Here is an 11,136-nt window from a genome sequence, read left to right as displayed (position 1 = left end):
CTGGTGGCTTTGCCAGAGGTTGCCCAGGCGGCCGCACACCTGTTGGATTCTCAGACTGCGAATCAGCTTGTCCGCTTGTAGGCAAAGGCTGTGCCGAGCCGGCCTTCCCACGATCGGGTGGGCGCACGGAGAGGTGCACCTCCTAGTAACCAAACTGGGAGCAGTAGAGAGCTACGAGGTCTCACAGCTGGAGAGAGGGGTGCACCTCGAGGTTCACCCGCTGGGGTGGGCGCATCTGTAGGGGAGGCACTGCTGGAAGCCAGAGCCGGCTCAGGGGCGTTGAGGACTGCAGAGTCTCATCCATCCGCAGGCTGTTGGGGTCTTAGGCTTAGAGCGCGAGTCTCAGTAGAAGCAGGCAGTCCGTTCATTCTACACATCCGAGCTCTAGAGAGCGACCGCATCTCGGTTCCACCCTGGACCGGTGGAAAATAACCAAGTACTAGGGAGGAAAAGACCAAGGACCGTGGGCGTGGTCTACAGCGTCCGCTTCCAAGTACAAGGGCGGGGCTCGCCTCCAGGGGTGGGGCCACACTTAGCTTTGACTCCGATTGGTCAGGACGCGCGGAGCATTGTGGATCGCCGCGCTCCTGCTGCCTCCTCAGCTGTACGCTCCTCGCCATGTCGGGGTCCCCGGTAAAGCGCCAGAGGATGGAGTCTGCCCTGGACCAGCTCAAGCAGTTCACCACCGTGGTGGCCGACACGGGTGATTTCAATGGTGAGAGGACGCGGCGCATGCGCCCTGAATGAGCTGCGGCACCCCCAATTTTGGGACCAGGACCGGTGTGGGTGCCTGGGGCGGGGCCTCGAGGGCGCTGGAGCCCGGATTGGCGAGTCTGCCGAACTCTCAAGGTCCTACACCGGCCTCCGGGCTATTGGTGACCCTGGGAGCCCCTTGCGAAACTTCGGTGGGTCGAGGCGATCTAAGGAAGAGTCCCGCTGACCCCTGGTGTCCAGCCTACTATAACACAGGCTCAGCTTTGGAGCCGGTGCAGTCTGCAGGGCCGACCCGGCATCTGTGGACACCACCTGCTTTTGCAGCTTGTTGCATTGGCCTTCCAAGGTGGCAGCTGGTTACTGTCTGGGTACCCAGTACGCTGGAGTCAGACCAGATGCACACACTAAATCACGTGGTTATTCTATTGCCAAACCTCCTTTTCTTCTGAGACAGGGTTTCACAGGCTGCCCTGGAACTCCTGGTAATCCTTCTGTCTTAGTCTCTTACTTAGTGCTGGATCGGGCAGTGCCACCACGCCCAGCTCCAGCACCCAGATTTTCCTGGACTTGGAGAGAACTTGGAAGACATAGGTAGAAAGGCTTGACCTGCTAGTCCGACTCTCAGCCGTGTAGAGTGGGCTGGCTGAACTTGTTTTCACATCTGCTGTGAACATGAGACTTTGAGGAAATGCTCCACGAGAGCCCAGTACAAAAGCACCTTCTGCTCTTTTCTGCTTTCTCACGGTGACTTGAGTAACAGGCTTTAATTCCTCATGAGTAAGTACGTTGTTTGTCTCTCAGAGAGTCAGAGTGATGAGGCATATTTGGGCTGCTTTAAATATAAAGGAAGGACAGACCCGATGTGGGTCTAGTAGTGAACCTGTCTGACAGAAGCTATGTGTTTGTCAGAGAGCTTCTAGAAATCCACCTGGGAGTCCTGAGGTCTTTCCACTGTGAGTGTAGTGCAGATCTTTCTGCTAACGTTTATGAAGTGTGCAAGAGCCAGGCATAGTAGCACATGCCTGCATTTGGGAAGCAGAGGCAGGCAAATCTCTTATATTGGAGGCCAGTCTGGTCTACATAGTTCCAGGCCAGCCAGGGCTACATGGTGAGACCCTGTCTCAAGCAAAAATAACAAAAGTACATTCATTGATAGTGTAGCTTAATACAAGTTAAATAATTACAAGCACTGTGTTAGATTTGATGTCTATTGTGTGGTGAAGGTTTCTTAACTCCTTGGGTGTCACAGGCCCCTGGAAATAGAATCTGATGCCTAGAACACTTACCCCCGTCATTTTCCACTAAACGTAAGGGTCTTTGGGCCTTAAAGCCCATCTGTAGGGGTGGGATAGGGATCAAGCCCAGGGTATCTATCACACAGGTGCTCTTCCACTGAGCTGTGTCTCCAGCAGCCTTTGGGTCTGCAGTTTTTGTTTTTGTTTGTTTGTTTGTTTCCGAGACAGGGTTTCTCTGTGTAGCTTTGCGCCTTTCCTGGAATTCACTGGCCTCGAACTCACAGAGATCCACCTGCCTCTGCCTCCCAAGTGCTGGGATTAAAGGCATGCAGCACCACCACCCAGCGGATCTGCAGTTTTAGACGAAGAAAGCTACATTTTCTGTGCACCCTTCAATGGGTTCACACCTGAGCCAGCACCACTCCAGAGCACATTTTCCCCTACTTGTTATTTTGAAATAATTACAGGCTCTGGAGATGTTGCAAAAGTAGCCCAAGCACCCTTTGCCCAGTTTCCCTAGTGATGTCCAAATCAGGAAGCAGACACCAGTGAGCCATGCACTGTGCTGCCTGTAGACCAGGCCGGCTGTGGTTATCTCTGCAGCAGTTTCATAATGTGCAGACTTCTATGAGCACTATGAGGACACAGAGTTATCCTGTTCTTATTCTCAAAAGACTTATGGTGGTGTAGACCTGTAATGTAATCTCAACATTGGGGAGGTCAAGGCAGGAGGATTACAAGGTTTTGGTTTTTCGAGACAGGGTTTCTCCAAGTAGATTTGCACCTTTCCTGGAACTCATGTGGTAGCCCAGGCTGGCCTCAAACTCACAGAGATCCTCCTGGCTGTGCCTCCCGAGTGCTGGGATTAAAGGCAAGTGTTACCATCACCCAGTTACAAGTTTTTAAAAAAAGAGTTAAGCAAGCTCATGAAGCTGGACATTGGTGGCTCTGCATCTGTGCTGAGCTGACAGGGCCTCATTGGCTTTTCTGAATTCCTGAGTGTGGGGGGGAACTAGTATGTTAAAAGAGCTAATACAGCTTGGCATGATATGCACCCCCTTGCCCCAAAAACCAACCAACCAAACAAACCTAAAGAGAGAAGAACTGAAAGGAGTGTGGTGTCGGCATACTCAGCAGTGGTTTAGGATTAGTGCGCCTCCTACTGGCTGTGAGGCAATAGGACACACTTGTGAAGCATGTTCTAGCATCCTCATACTTCCTTCCAAGTCATTAAAAATCAGCTTTTGTGGGAGGATGATTGTTCTGGGGTGCCTAGTTTTGTTTGCTGTTGTTGTGGTTGTTGCTTGCTTTGTTTTGTTTCAAGATAGGGTCTCACTGTGTAGACCTGGGTAGCCTGGAACTTACTGTGTAGACCGGGCTGGCCTCAAACTCTGGCTTATTTGTTTTGTTTTAAACCTTATTATAAAAAAATGTTGCAAATTGAACACACACACACACACACACACACACACACACACACACACACACACTCACCACTATAGTTTGGTGGTCTGTTTTGGTTTGAGACAGAGTCTCACTATGTAGCCCTGGCTGGTCTGGAACTCACTAAGACCAAGCTGGCCTTGAACTCAGAGCTCCTCCTGTGTATGCTTCCAGGGTGTTGGGATTACAGGCATGTGTCACCACACTTAGCTTTGGTCTTTTGAGACGAGGTCTTGCTCTGTAATCCAGGCTGGCTTTAAACTCTCGGTCATCTGAGCTAGGATCATAGGCTGTGCCGCTGTTCCCAGCTCAAGTGTGTGGCGTGGATTACTGTCTTCACGTGGAAGCCAGCTTCTGGAGCTGCTGTGAGCATTGTCACTGTGATCCACTTGGGCACTCTTCCCCTGTATCTCAGGTGAAAGCTGCTTCTGGTCACTATGACAGAATACCTGAGAGAAAACTTAAGGGAGGGATGATTTGTTTTGACCCACAGTTTCTAAGGTTTCAGTCCCTTGTGTCAGAGAGGTCACAGGTAAAGCCGAGCAGCTCCTCTCAGGGCAAACAGGATACGGGGAGACAATGCCTGTGCTAGCAGACTGTCCCTCTTATTCCACTGGACCTCCAGTCTGTGGTTATACTGTCCACATTCTTAGCAGGTCTCTCCCTTAGTTAATCCTCCTGGAAGCACAGACAAGCCCAAAAGTAGTTTAGATCTAGATGCTCCTTGGCCCAGTCCAGCTGATAACAAAATTAACCATCCTGCCTGCTTTTGAAATGTATTTACCTAGCCATTGATGAGTACAAGCCCCAGGATGCCACCACCAACCCATCCTTGATCCTGGCTGCAGCACAGATGCCTGCTTACCAAGAGCTGGTGGAGGAGGCCATTGCCTATGGCAAGAAGCTGGGTGGGTGAGTATGGGTGATGGAGAGCTCCCCGCAGGTCCCACTCCCCAAGTTGGCCATATTCCTCTTCCAATTCAACACTGTCTTTTGTTCATTGAGATGTGATTTGTATGGAGTAAATCACTCTCACTGGATCTGTGGCTCTGGGGCTTGCCAGTGTGAACACCTGAAGCTGAGATGTAAAACACTGACAGCCTTCCAGGTTCCTGTCTCTGACAGGCTCTCTATAGCTCTGACAGCCATGCTTTGCCTTCTGGTTGTCATTACTTTCTGTCTTTGTTTTTTGGAGACAGGATCTCTACATAGCCATGGCTGTCCTGAACACACTCTGTAGAGCAGGTTGGCCTCACAGAGATTCACCTGCCTCTGCCTCCTGAGTGCTGAGATTAACAGAACACACCACCTTGCCCAGATGTCACTACTTTTTAACAATAGGCTAATGAATTTTAGTGAACTGTGCATTGGCACAACCATCACCACAATCTCTGATCCTCCTCCTACCTCCTTGTCTATGTCCTCAGCTTCTTTCCTGTTTGTATGATACAAGGTATTCCCTGCCCAAGTGCTAAGATAACATTGTGTGCCACAGTGCTGGCCTCCAATCTTTTTCTTGTTCCTATAGTTTTACCTCTTCTACATTATCACACAGATCATAAATGTGTAGTCCTTTTTGATATAGTAATTATAATATTTATGAGGTATGATGTGATTTTTGTTTTGTTTTTTCAAGACAGGGTTTCTCTGTGTAGCTTTGCGCCTTTCCTGGATCTTGCTCTGTAGACCAGGCTGGCCTTGAACTCACAAAGATCCGCCTGCCTTTGCCTCCCGAGTGCTGGGATTAAAGGCGTATACCACCACCACAGCCTGGCTATGATGTGATCATTTTATACATACATACATACATACATATATATATATATACATATATATGTACACACACACACACACACACACACACACACACACACACACACACACATATATATATATATATATATATATAGTTTGTGGTAAGATCAGGGTGATTGGCATTTCACTCTCCTTTCTTGGGGTTTCTTAAAAATATAATTTTATGCTGGGTGTGGTGGTGCATTCCTTTAATCCCAGCACTGGGGAGGCAGAGGCAGGCAGATCTCTGAGGCAGAGTTTAAGGCCAGCCTGGTTTACACTGTGAGTTCTAGAACAGCCAGGCCTACATAGAGAAACCCTGTCTTGAAAAAAAAAAAGAAAAGAAAAGAAAAAGTTCTGAAGATGATGGTAGTATGATTTAATTTAACGTTGTTGAACTATAAACTTAAAGTAGTCAAGAGGGCATGTTTCATGGGTGTTTCACTATAATAAAACAGTGCCTCCCTCCCTCCCTTCCTTTCCTTCCTTCCCCTGGCTGGCCTCAAACTTGGAGTCTTCCTGAACTACCCAGCAAGTGCTGAAATTAGTAGTTCTATGAGTCTGAGGCCAGATTGGTCTGTCTATATAGTGAGTTCCAGGACAGTCGGGGCTTTATATAGAGACGCTGTGGCAAACCAAACAAAATCAAGTAGCGTGTGCTCTCATGCCCATGGTGGGGAGGATGAAGGGAAAGAAAATGGGCAAAGAGTCAGAGTTGGTCTTACAGGTTCCCCAAAGCCTTCCAAGTTTCTAATACAACTTGACCTCTGAATTTCAGGCCACAAGAGGAGCAGATTAAAAATGCTATTGATAAACTGTTTGTGCTGTTTGGAGCAGAAATACTGAAGAAGATTCCAGGCCGTGTATCCACAGAAGTGGATGCAAGGTAGGTGGGGAATAGGGTGGGGAGGCAGCAGGTATTCTGGTGGCGTCAGTGGCTGAAGAGGAAGTTTGCTCTTGATAGTCTCCACACTCATTTGGTAGTGTAACATACATTATATTGAAAGACTATACAGAACTGATGGCCTAGAACTCTGACTAATGGCTCATCTTGAGTCTTGTGTCTTTTATGAAAATATACTTGCACTAAGGTGTCCAGAAATTTGGTGATTTTGTTGTTAGTTTTTTTGTGTTTTTAAAGACACGGTCACACTCTGTAGCTCTTGCTGTCCTGGAATTCACTGTGTAGACCAGGCTGGCTTCCTTTGACACACAGAGATCTGCCTGCCTTTGCCTCCCAAATACTGGGATTTTTAATTGGCCTGTGCCAATATACCTGGCAACTTAAAAATTTTGTAAGCAGGATGGTAGCACACATCTTTAATCCCAGCACTCAGGAGGCAGAGGCCAGGGATCTCCGAGTTCGAGGCCAGCCTGGTCTACAGAGTGAGTTCCAGGACAGCCAGGGCTACACAAAGAAACCCTGTCTTAAAAACAAAAACAAAAAAATTTAGAAAGTTTTTATTTTATGTGTATGAATGTTGTTTTTATTTTTTAATGTGTATGAATGTTGTTTTTATTTTTTAATGTGCATGAATGTGTGTGGGTGTTTTGTCTGCATGTAAATCTGAAGAGGGTGTTGGATCCCCTGGAACTGGAAATAAACTACAGTTGTGAGCCACCAAATGGGGACTGGGAATCAAACCCAGGTCCTCTGGAAGAACAGCCAGTGCCCTTAACCACTGAGCCCTTTCTCCATCTTTTGGGTGTTTTGTTGTTCTTTTTAATGTAACTTAGAGACAGGGTCTCGTGTAGCCCCAGCTTACCTCAAACTTACTATGTAGCTGAGAATGACCTTGACCTTATATGGGCCTGCCCTTACCTCAGTGCTGGATACAAGAGTACCCCACCATATTTTGTTTATGTGATGTCGGGGATTTGGGCTTTGTGCATGATAGGCAATTGCTCTACCAACTCAGCACAACTCTGACCCCATTTTTCTGTTTGGTTTGGCTTTTTATTTACTTTTAAGGCCAAAGTCTCCTTGAAAAATTTATTTTTATTTTATGTGTATGAGTGTTTGCCTGTATGTATGTATACCACATATGTGCCTGGTGCCTGTGGAGGCCAGAAGAGGGCATCAGATCCTTTGGATCTGAAGTTACACAAGGCTGTGAGCCTGTCATATTGGTGCTGGGTACCAAACCTGGGTCTTCTGCAAGAGCAGCAAGTGCTCTTAACTCTTAACCACTGAGCCGTCTTTCCAGCCTCAAGGCGGTGTCACAGGCTGACCTTGAACTCCTGATTCTCCTGAGTGCTGGTTACAAGGTTTGGCTGCCAGGCCTGCTTCTGAAATTGGGTCTCAAGTTGCTCTGTGTCCAGAGTAGGGGTTGGGACGGGTCGCCCAGAGAGCCACTCAGCTACAGAATACCCTGCTTCTGACATGCTCCGTTGGTGGCTGTCCTGTGTGATCTGAGTACCTGAAATAACTTGCTTTTACAGGCTTTCCTTTGATAAGGATGCAATGGTGGCCAGAGCCAGACGCCTCATTGAGCTCTACAAAGAAGCTGGGATCAGCAAGGACAGAATTCTCATCAAGTTATCCTCAACCTGGGAGGGAATTCAGGCTGGAAAGTAAGTATTCCCTACATGGAGGCAGCTTCTGATTCTGATTCTAATTCTGTTCCTGGACAGCCAACACCAGTTTCTAGGGGGGAGCCCTTTAGACAAGCCTATGCTCTGCTCCGGGGTCAGCTCAGACAGAGCCTCTTCGCAGTGGCCAGTTAAGAAAGAATGCCTTTTGTTGTTATTGTTGTTGTTTTGTTTTTTGAGACAGGGTTTCTCTGTGTAGCTTTTCGCCTTTCCTGGAACTCACTCTGTAGCCCAGGATGGACTAGAACTCACGGAGATCTGCCTGGCTCTGCCTCCCAAGTGCTGGGATTAAAGATGTGCGCCACCACTGCCCGGCATGAATGCCTTTCTTACACTTCCAGGTCTCAGTCTCCTACTGGAACAGTGAAGCCAAAACTGACATAAGTGTTGAAGAAATTGTCATACAAATAGTATGCTCTAAGTGGAAGAGAATGCCAAATGGTGAAAACCAGTCAGACTCTTCCTTGATGCCCTCTCTAGAAGTCAGTCCTGCCATTCTAGGTCCTGGGCAGCAGAGATGCTCATTTCCTCCCTGCAGTGTTTGCTTTTTCCTCACCTAGAACCTGGATCTGCCTGTTCTGGACATCTCATATAAGTAGAGGCAGATCATGTGTGAACTATTGTGTCTGACTCAGCATGTTCTAGTGTCTATGCCTTGTTTCCTGGCTGGACTTTATTCCACTGGTGGCTGGATTGTGTCTTTGCATTTGTTTCTTGTTGGGCATCAGGGTCTGTTGAGAATAATGGTACGAAGACAGGCCTGTAAACATTTTAGTGTGGACATGGGTTTTCCTTTTTCATGGGCAGATGCAGAGAAGTAGGCTTACTGGGTCACGTGGTCAGTAGAGGAGACTCTCTCCCCTTCGGCTGAGCCAGCTGGTATGAACTACACTTGTGCTTAGACACCCAAGTAGCCACGTGGTGGAGGCACCTCTGAAACTGGCCCCCGGGAAGGGAACTGTGGCTGGAGTAGCTTAAGCATAGGCTTGGCTCTCAGGCCTCACCCATGTGGTGGTAGTGCTGCCCAGGAGTGAGTATTGGGCCAAGGGGCTTCTCAGGAGAGAGACTGGGCTTGCTGCAGGGTAGCTCCAGGAAGAATTAGGTCCTCATCACCCTTGGTGATGACCCGCTGTTTCTAGCCTAGGAGTAGAACCCAGAGAACTGATGGGGGTGGCACCCTGACTGCAGCGCAGGAGGGCCTTTATCTGTTATGCAGTGTGGATATGATGGAGGAAGTCCTGGTCACTCCTTGTCCAGACCCACCATGCTGAGTCTCAAGCTTGTTCTTAACTATGTACAGCCCTGTTTCTGCCCCTGCTATTAAGAAACTGAAGGCTCGGCGGTCGGTGGTGGCGCACGCCTTTAATCCCAGCACTTGGGAGGCAGAGCCAGGCGGATCTCTGTGAGTTGGAGGCCAGCCTGGTCTACAGAGCGAGATCCAGGACAGGCACCAAAACTACAAGGAGAAACCCTGTCTCGGAAAACAAAAACAAACAAAAAGGAACTGAAGGCTCTTGGGGAGCAGCCTGAGGCTACACTCAGCAACACCCGTGCTCATCTTGTCCACAGGGAGCTGGAGGAGCAGCATGGCATCCACTGCAACATGACACTCCTTTTCTCCTTCGCCCAGGCTGTGGCCTGCGCTGAAGCGGGTGTGACGCTCATCTCCCCCTTTGTGGGGCGCATCCTTGACTGGCATGTGGCAAACACAGACAAGAAATCCTATGAACCCCAGGAGGACCCTGGTGAGCTACTTTTTAAGATCATGGGGCAGGGGAACCACTGTGTTGATGAGCAGGGCTGGAGGACCAGGTCAGGGCGGGGTCAGGCAGCAGCCCGGGCGGCTCTAGGGCCATCCTGGAATATGCCCATGTTTCCTCCAGGTGTAAAGAGTGTCACCAAAATCTACAACTACTACAAGAAGTTTGGCTACAAGACCATTGTCATGGGCGCCTCTTTCCGTAACACCGGTGAGATCAAAGCACTGGCAGGCTGTGATTTCCTCACCATCTCACCCAAGCTCCTGGGGGAGCTGCTCAAGGATAGCACCAAGCTGGCACCTGTGCTTTCCGTCAAAGCGGGTAAGGCCAAGGGGCCCGATAAGGACCTCTGTGTGGGCGGAGCTAAGGCCTGACCCTGATGGGAGATACTCAGCCTAGGCTGAGGGACAGTTATGAGTCGAAGGGTAAGGCAGGCATGGAGAGCTGTGGTATCCCCCAGCCCAGACCAGTGACTTGGAGAAGATACATCTGGATGAGAAGGCCTTCCGTTGGCTGCACAATGAGGACCAAATGGCTGTGGAGAAGCTCTCCGATGGGATCCGAAAGTTTGCTGCTGATGCCATAAAGTTAGAGCGGATGCTCACGGTGAGTTCCTGTGTGGGCAGCTTTGGGCCTTTTCTCCTTCACCCGGGGGCAAAGTTGGTGCAGAGTTGAAACTTACTCCAAGAGCCTGGCATGGTAGCACACGCCTACAGTGCCATCATTCTGGAGAGTGAGGCAAGAGGTCACAAACAAATTCAGTACCTGGGCCAGGAATGCTAGTACATGCCTTTAGTCCAAGCACTTAAGGGACAGAGACTATCTCAAGAAACAAAACTAGGGCCAGGCAGTGGTGGTGCGTGCCTTTAATCCCAGCACTTGGAAGGCAGAGGCAGGAGGATTTATATGAGTTCAAGGCCAGCCTGGTCTGCAGAGCAAGTTCCAGGACAGCCAGAGCTATACAGGAGAAACAAACAAATCTTTTTTTTAATATACAGCTAGATAAAGATAGGTGTGTGTGTTTGGTTTTATCTGGGGAACCATGGATCCCAGCTGGTTGCTAAAGCAATTCGGGGACCTTGGTGGGTCTTGTCTGGAGCCTTCCCAGGCCCTGCAGCCCTGGCAGAGTAAGGGGCTGACATGACTCTACCTCTGTTCATTTCCAGGAACGAATGTTCAGCGCTGAGAATGGAAAGTAGCGCAGCACCTGAGGCTGGACCCCAGACCTGCACTGCCCTTGAGCTGGGTCCTAATTGCACATGGCTTGTGATGAATCTTGCATTTTTTAGTGATTGGAGAAGGGATGGATCATAGGTTTCTGACTTTATGTGAAATTTTGTCTAATTCATTAAAGCAGTCGCTTTTCCTATGTGTGTTTCATTTCACCATCTCTGTCCCACCCACCTAAGTACCAGTCACCCAGGACAGACAACTGTGGCCCTCATCCTCATCTTCATCTGGACCACAACTGGGACATGAGATGGCAGAGGTCTTTGACTTTTGGTGGCGAGACTATCCAGTAACTCCCCCTGTACCTGGTGTCCCTGTTCCCTGCCTGGTCTTAGAGGGTGCACTAGTAGAGTTGGAAGACAGATGGT

The 11,136-nt window shown here is 49.1% G+C and overlaps 1 protein-coding gene across 2 annotated transcripts; it reads left to right on the top strand.

Moving 5' to 3' along the window:
* The first annotated feature begins 552 nt into the window (after nucleotides 1-552).
* Nucleotides 553-10,907, top strand: Taldo1 (transaldolase 1). 2 transcript variants are annotated; one of them, XM_028870213.2, is made up of 8 exons: nucleotides 553-715; nucleotides 4,181-4,304; nucleotides 5,965-6,072; nucleotides 7,629-7,760; nucleotides 9,348-9,523; nucleotides 9,662-9,859; nucleotides 9,999-10,144; nucleotides 10,705-10,907. In XM_028870213.2, the coding sequence occupies exons 1-8, from the start codon at nucleotides 619-621 to the stop codon at nucleotides 10,735-10,737; spliced, it is 1,014 nt and encodes a 337-aa protein (XP_028726046.1). In that variant the 5' UTR covers nucleotides 553-618; the 3' UTR covers nucleotides 10,738-10,907. The 2 variants fall into 2 exon arrangements, with proteins under 2 accessions (XP_028726046.1, XP_037065060.1); XM_037209165.1 differs by lacking the exon at nucleotides 553-715 and adding an exon at nucleotides 3,665-3,807.
* The last annotated feature ends 229 nt before the right edge of the window (nucleotides 10,908-11,136 follow it).

Source organism: Peromyscus leucopus, chromosome 1, assembly GCF_004664715.2.
Source record: "Peromyscus leucopus breed LL Stock chromosome 1, UCI_PerLeu_2.1, whole genome shotgun sequence".
Taxonomy (NCBI): Eukaryota; Metazoa; Chordata; class Mammalia; order Rodentia; family Cricetidae; genus Peromyscus; species Peromyscus leucopus.
This window is presented reverse-complemented; position numbering and strand designations above follow the sequence as displayed.